Source organism: Solea solea, chromosome 2 (assembly GCF_958295425.1).
Source record: "Solea solea chromosome 2, fSolSol10.1, whole genome shotgun sequence".
NCBI classification, from domain to species: Eukaryota; Metazoa; Chordata; class Actinopteri; order Pleuronectiformes; family Soleidae; genus Solea; species Solea solea.
Window position 1 is genome coordinate 39,563,861 of NC_081135.1, and position 7,500 is coordinate 39,571,360.

The 7,500-nt window shown below is 47.2% G+C and overlaps 1 protein-coding gene across 6 annotated transcripts in view; it reads right to left on the bottom strand.

Moving 5' to 3' along the window:
* enox1 (ecto-NOX disulfide-thiol exchanger 1) overlaps window positions 1-7,500 on the bottom strand; it is a 36,811-nt gene that overhangs the window by 7,355 nt on the left and 21,956 nt on the right. For 5 of the 6 annotated variants that reach the window (XM_058614209.1, XM_058614215.1, XM_058614185.1 and 2 more), the window contains 5 exons: window positions 5,588-5,746; window positions 3,970-4,176; window positions 2,291-2,524; window positions 1,804-1,914; window positions 1-202 (listed from right to left, as the gene is read on the bottom strand). The exon at window positions 1-202 is cut by the window's left edge and continues 11 nt beyond it. In XM_058614209.1, coding sequence (XP_058470192.1) covers window positions 1-202; window positions 1,804-1,914; window positions 2,291-2,524; window positions 3,970-4,176; window positions 5,588-5,746 — 913 coding nt within the window. The remainder of the gene's footprint in view (window positions 203-1,803; window positions 1,915-2,290; window positions 2,525-3,969; window positions 4,177-5,587; window positions 5,747-7,500) is intronic. The other variant, XM_058614225.1, reaches the window with a different exon arrangement.

The following is a 7,500-nucleotide window of genomic DNA, read 5'->3' on the forward strand; positions in this document are numbered from 1 at the left end:
ACGGTGAGCAGGGCGCTCCTGAACGCCTCCCTCGCTCGCTCCATCTCCTCGTCGTGCTGAGCTTTCTCGCTCATCAGCCGGCGGACGTGACTGTTGGTCGACTGGATCATGGAGTAGAAGTGATTGGCCGTCCTGCGGTTGACTTCACCGCGGTCGATCCAGGTCAACAGCACCGACGTGGCCTCGCTGAACTTTAGGTCGTCTGACAGGAAGGAGGAGATGCAGGACAACGTTACACCACTACAGCTCTGATTTGATCAAAATACTACATTTTTTTAGCCTCGTCAGTTTAAATCACATGATCACGTCTGTATCTCACTCTCCCACACACACACACACACACACACACTCACTCTCCCCAACAAACCTCATGGAGAAAATCAGTGATTTTAGCTGCGGGGACACAGCAGCTGCTGGTCCTCTGCTGCCTCGTGTGGTCACTTTGTGTCACTGAGTTAAGTCTATTTAAATATTTTTAATGCCGAATTTTACAAAATAAGACATTAGAACTTAGTGATGGAGGCAGCAGTGGATCAACAACTCCTGTATGTGTGTGTGTGTGTGATGTTAAAATCACTAGTTTTCTCTATGAGGTTTGGTGTGGGAGAGTGAGTGTGTGTGTGTGTGTGTGTGTGTGTGTGTACAGGACTGTGACATAAACACACACGTGTTTCCTCTGAATAACCTTTAAGAATTCATTGTTCAGCTCTAACAGCAGAGTAGTGAGTGAGTATTATGGTCTGTGTGCTGTGTGCTCAGCGGCGCCTCATTGTGTTCGCTGTAATCTGCTGCTGAGGAAGAAAGAGCTTTTATCGCCGCTCAGGCAAAGTGTCTTCTTACAGGTTGTATTGAGCTCATTAAACGCTCCCTAATTCACTCGCTCCGCCGTCGTCCGTGGCAACGTTCAATTGTTATTCAAATGGAGGAGAACGCGCTCGGCAACGGCCCACGAGACTCATGACTGAAGACCAGAGCGGCTCGTCAGGGCTGAAGAGGCACTGAGTGAAAAGGGCTTTTTGTGCTGAGTGTGTGTGTGTGTGTGTGTGTGTGTGTGTGTGTGCGTGTGTGTGTGTGTGCGTGCGTGTGCGTGTGTGCGTGTGCGTGTGTTTTAGCTCCACTGTTAAAGGAAACAAGATCCTCAACAACAGATACACCAGAGAGAGCTGTGAGCGCCCCCTGCTGCTAACTGGCACACACACACACACACACGACTGTGACAACTTTAGCTAAGCTAGGCTAACTAGCATGGTATAATGCTGTGTTTCAGTAGAGAAGTTGGAAAAAAACATGGATGCAATTGATTTAGGGCTAACTACTGTTAGCCACTGTTAGCCGTTATTAGCCATTGTAAATCTTTGTTAGCCATTGTTAGCAATGTCACTTAATAACAACACAGTATTTTGCTGATAGCGTAGCTGCAAACATTTAACAGTACTATAAGATGGCAGCCATCTTGGAATCCAGTGTCTGCTTTGGTCGGTTCCATCTTTCCGAGTCGGAGATTTCAACTCCCGAACACAAACTGGAATGCACCATGAATCTGAACATCCAACTTTGTTTTCACGGAAACTAGCACTTCTAGTAGCAATGCTAACTTTGTAAATTTGTTTACATTATTGTTAATATCTTATAACAGTATTTGCATACTGAGCTAGTGTGATAGCATTAGCTTTGAAGCTAGTTAGCCTTTTTAGCAAAGCTCTCACATTGCTGTCAAATGATAATGCTAAAGTTAGCGTACATTAGCGTATTTAAAGGACTAAAGACAGAGGAGAGGAATGAAGGAGGCAGGTGTTTCCTCACAGAGCGCCCCCTGCAGGACATGTTCTGGTAATGGAGGATGAAGTGTTTTCTGATGAATCGTCTCACGGACGCAACATCTGTCGTCGCCATGACGACGACAACAATGAGCTGCTGTCGAACACAAACAACAACACGATGAAAGTGAGTCGACACTTGTTTACACAGCTGTTACATCATCAACAGCTGTTTGTGTTTGTCAACACAAACGAGGACGAGAGAGACATCAATAACTGCTCACACACACACAGACACACACACACACACACACAGACACTCTCACACACACACACACAGACACTCACACACACACACAGACACTCTCACACATACACACACACACACACAGACACACGCACACACACAGACAGACGCACACACACACAGACACTCTCACACACACACACACACACACACACACACAGACACACAGACACACACACACACACACACACACACAGACACACAGACACAGACAGAGCGTGGTCACCTTTGAGGTTGTCGGCTAACAGCGCGGCCTCATGTTCAGAGTAGTGAATGATGGGAGGAGGAGACGGCGCCCTCTGCTGGTTCTCGTGGACCTGGCAGCGGTGACGCTCCTCCCTTGCCAGCAGCCGTTGTTTACACTCCCACTCGTAGAGGTCGTCTCTGGCCTGAGCGAAGTCCACGTGGATCCTTCCCGAGTCCTTCTTGTCCGTGCTGGAGCCGATACGCATCCGATAGCCTGTAGACACGCGCACCTCGTTACATTGGTCAGAGAATATCAGGTGATCAGGAAGTGACTGATGTGAGACAACAGTAGCCACTCACCTGAGGCTAATGCTAAGCTAACTGTCGCCATAACAAAGTATGTCACAAAACTAACAGACACAACAGGAAATGCATCTTCCTTGCTCTGTTTTGGCCCCGCCCACTTCCTCTTCACCTGCTCAGGTTGCTAACATTTCCCCCGTCATGACTTTCAAAATAAATTAGCTTGTACTTTCTTCTTTACATCGTAAAGATTTGGACTTTGTTTATAATCCTGTAAATCATCACATTATCATGATTGAAAGGATAAAAAACGGCTGTGGTCATGTGACTGTGGTCATGTGACTGTGGTCATGTGACTGTGGTCCTGTGGTTATGTGACTGTGGTCCTGTGGTCTTGTGACTGTGGTCATGTGACTGTGGTCCTGTGGTCCTGTGACTGTGGTCCTGTGACCGTGGTCCTGTGACTGTGGTCATGTGACTGTGGTCCTGTGGTCATGTGACTGTGGTCATGTGACTGTGGTCCTGTGACTGTGGTCATGTGACTGTGGTCCTGTGGTCCTGTGACTGTGGTCATGTGACCGTGGTCCTGTGACTGTGGTCATGTGACTGTGGTCATGTGACTGTGGTCCTGTGGTCATGTGATTGTGGTCATGTGACTGTGGTCATGTGACTGTGGTCCTGTGGTCCTGTGACTGTGGTCCTGTGACCGTGGTCCTGTGACTGTGGTCATGTGACTGTGGTCCTGTGGTCATGTGACTGTGGTCATGTGACTGTGGTCCTGTGACTGTGGTCATGTGACTGTGGTCCTGTGGTCCTGTGACTGTGGTCATGTGACCGTGGTCCTGTGACTGTGGTCATGTGACTGTGGTCCTGTGGTCATGTGACTGTGGTCATGTGACTGTGGTCATGTGACTGTGGTCCTGTGGTCCTGTGACTGTGGTCCTGTGGTCATGTGACTGTGGTCCTGTGGTCATGTGACTGGGGTCCTGTGGTCATGTGACTGTGGTCCTGTGACTGTGGTCCTGTGGTCATGTGACTGTGGTCCTGTGGTCATGTGACTGTGGTCATGTGACTGTGGTCATGTGACTGTGGTCCTGTGACTGTGGTCCTGTGGTCATGTGACTGTGGTCCTGTGGTCATGTGACTGTGGTCCTGTGGTCATGTGACTGTGGTTATGTGACTGTGGTCCTGTGGTCATGTGACTGTGGTCCTGTGGTCATGTGACTGTGGTCCTGTGACTGTGGTCCTGTGGTCATGTGACTGTGGTCCTGTGGTCATGTGACTGTGGTCCTGTGGTCATGTGACTGTGGTTATGTGACTGTGGTCATGTGACTGTGGTCCTGTGGTTATGTGACTGTGGTCCTGTGGTCATGTGACTGTGGTCCTGTGGTCATGTGACTGTGGTCCTGTGGTCACCTGACAGGTAAATGGCCTTGTCCACCATGAACTCGTCGCTGAATCTGATGTGACAGAAGTTCTTCTTGCTCTTGCGGATGGCGGTGATTTCTCCACACTGCTCAAACACTTCTCTGATGATTTCCTCCGTGCTGTTCTCCGGCAAACCACCGACAAACACCGTCCTGCAGCCAGGGGGGCGCTCACGAGTCGTCGGGGGAGGCAGATCTGGAAGTTTATAACATAACGTATAAAAAATACACGTCAGCGTGCAAGTTTATCTTCATCCTCTTAATCTGCATGTCACTCCTGGTTCTCATCACACATTAATGGACATTATTGGATTAAATGGATTAAAGTGAGATTTAAGTGTAGACGCTGCTGCCGTAATTGACTCATTAATTATCGTTAAGTGTTTCTTTATGAGAGGAAAACGTGTTTCACATTCACTTTAAATGTGTGATTAAATGACACAGTATGATACGATGCGATACGGAAAGGAAACAATATTGTAGGATACAATATGATACCATACCATACGATACGGAAGGAAACAATACGGTACGATACGATGCGATTCGATGCGATACCAAAGGAAACGGTACAGTATGATACGATATGATACGGTACAATACGAAACGTTGCGATATGATACGGTACAATACGAAACGTTGCGATGTGATACGGTACAATGCGATACGGAAAGGAAACAATATTGTAGGATACAATATGATACCATACCATACGATACGGAAGGAAACAATACGGTAAGAAACGATGCGTTACGATGCGATACGAAACGGTACAGTACAGTACGGTATGAAACGATGCGATATGATGCGACACGAAACGGTAGAGTACGGTACGGTATGAACCGATGCGATACGAAATGGTACAGTACGGTACGATATGAACCGATGCGATACGAAACGGTACGGTATGAAACGATACGATGCGATGCGATGCGATGCGATACGATACGTTACGTTACGTTACGATACGAAACGGTACAGTACGGTACGGTACAGTATGAAACGATCCGATCCGATACGAAACGAAACGAAACGGTACAGTACGGTACAGTACGGTACAGTACGGTACAGTACGAAACGATACGATACGATACGATACGATACGATACGAAACGGTACAGTACGGTACAGTACGGTACAGTATGAAACGATACGATACGTTACGATACGATACGATACGATACGATACGATACGATACGATACGATACGATACGATACGATACGTTACGACACGATACGATACGAAACGAAACGGTACAGTACGGTACAGTACAGTACAGTATGAAACGATACGATACGATACGATACGATACGATACGATACGATACTAAACGAAACGAAACGGTAGAGTACGGTACGGTACAGTATGGTACGGTACAGTATGATACAATATGCTACGAAACGGAGATTATGATCTTAATCTTCACTCTTTCAGTCATGTGATCTTTGTTATGTTTAAACAAAAATAAGAACAGTAAAGACGTCACAGTAGTTTTCCACACTACATGCGTTCAAATGGTAAAGGTCATTTGAAGATTGTTGCTAGGCAACAGTAACTCCAGGTAACTGTACATAATGTGTGTGTGTGTGTGTGTGTGTGACTCACTGGGGTTCTGGGGGAAGAGTGTACAGCTCGTGCAGTGAATTATCTCCTTGACGTCGGGGGGGACAGGAGGGGGCGGGACCAGGCTGATTCCCGCCATCATGGGGTTTATGGGTGTGATGAGTCCCAACGCGGGATCGAACCTCTGGACACACAGAGAGTCTGAGGACACGAGACCACTGTTACTATGACGACAACGTTTTTATAAACCACACCAAACCTCATCGAGAAAATCAGTGATTTTAGCTGCTGGTCCTCTGCTGCCTCCTGTGGTCACTTTGTGTCACTGAGTTAATCTGAACGTTAGATTTCAAACACTGAAGAGACAAAATCAATCAATCAAATCAATTAGAACTAAGTGATGGAGGCAGCAGTGTGTGTGTGTGTGTGTGTGAGAGATCAAGACATGATCATGTGACAACAGTCCTTTGTTCAGTAATTAACAGAGTCTCTGTGTCTCAGCAGCAGGGGGCGCTCACAGCACAGTCAGCACCTCATACAGCCACACTTCAAATAACTGTTACTGCCCCTTTAATACGACTGTTCTGCACACAACAACAGTGGAGGAGCAGGAGCAGCAGGAGGAGCAGGAGGAGGAGGAGGAGCAGCAGGAGGAGGAGCAGGAGGAGGAGCAGGAGGAGCAGGAGGAGGAGGAGGAGGAGGAGGAGCAGGAGGAGAAGCAGGAGGAGGAGCAGGAGGAGGAGGAGGAGGAGGAGGAGCAGGAGGAGAAGCAGGAGGAGGAGCAGGAGGAGGAGGATGCCTGTTCTCCAGAACAAAGAGGAGAATAAACAGAGTGAGAGGAAAAAGGCGACAGCAGTAATGTTTCAGCTGTCGAGAGGAAAATAGAAAACAGAGTCTCAGCCTGGAACACAACAACAACACAATGTCAGCACAAACACATCAACACCACCCCCACTGCTGCTGCCCACACACACACACACAGAGGACAGAGAATCTGTCGCACAAAGAAAAAAACTGAAAACCTCCTCACGGTCATTTCACACTAACCAGTGAAAACACACACACACACACACACTGGAACACACTTAAATATACTATAACTTATTTAAATTGTTTTAAGAAAAACAATAATTTTTACTTAAATATTCTAGAACCATCATTCTACTTATATAATGTAATATAATATAATGTAATGTAATGTAATGTAATGTTATGTAAAGTTGAACTACGGTGTCCCACAAGGCTTAACGTTTGGTCCCCTCATGTTTTTACTTGACTCTCGTTTTCACCCTTTTTTCCTTCAGTGAAGTCATTTGTGACGGCGGCACATGCAGCCAACAGGGGGCGCTCTCTGGTCTCATAAATGAGAAAATCTGCTTCTCTCTCAGGTCAGATTAGACTGAAAAATAATCTCATTTCAACAAAAACACCTTGTATTAATATTACAGCTTTGATAATCTGATGCATCGACGCGATCATGTGACTTCACTGAAGATGAAGGTTTTTGTCTCCTCCTCCTCCTCCTCCTTCTTCTTCTGCAGCATCAGGAAACACTGAGGCCTAAAGAGCCGTGACACGTTTCCTGCAGAGTTTTACAAACAGAAAATATCCCACACTTTTCATCTGCAGAGAGAAAAATCCACCCGGGAGATAATCTCCCATAAATCAGAGCATGTGTAGCTGCGACTCCTCGGGCCTGAGGAAAAGTCATTACGGCGTCGTGTGCGATAACCCCGACAGGTAAATTACCCGTCTTTGTGCCGCACATTCATCATCATCACACACGCTTCTGCTCACAGCTTCTTCTCCTGCAGCCAAAACCACCAGAGCCAGCTTTCATTTCTCTGGCTCAGCGCGGCGGCGCCTCTGCCAGCGACACACAACGACAACGACGACACGGCGACAACGACGACAACGACGACGCGGAGGAGGACACGCATCACTGTCACTCACTG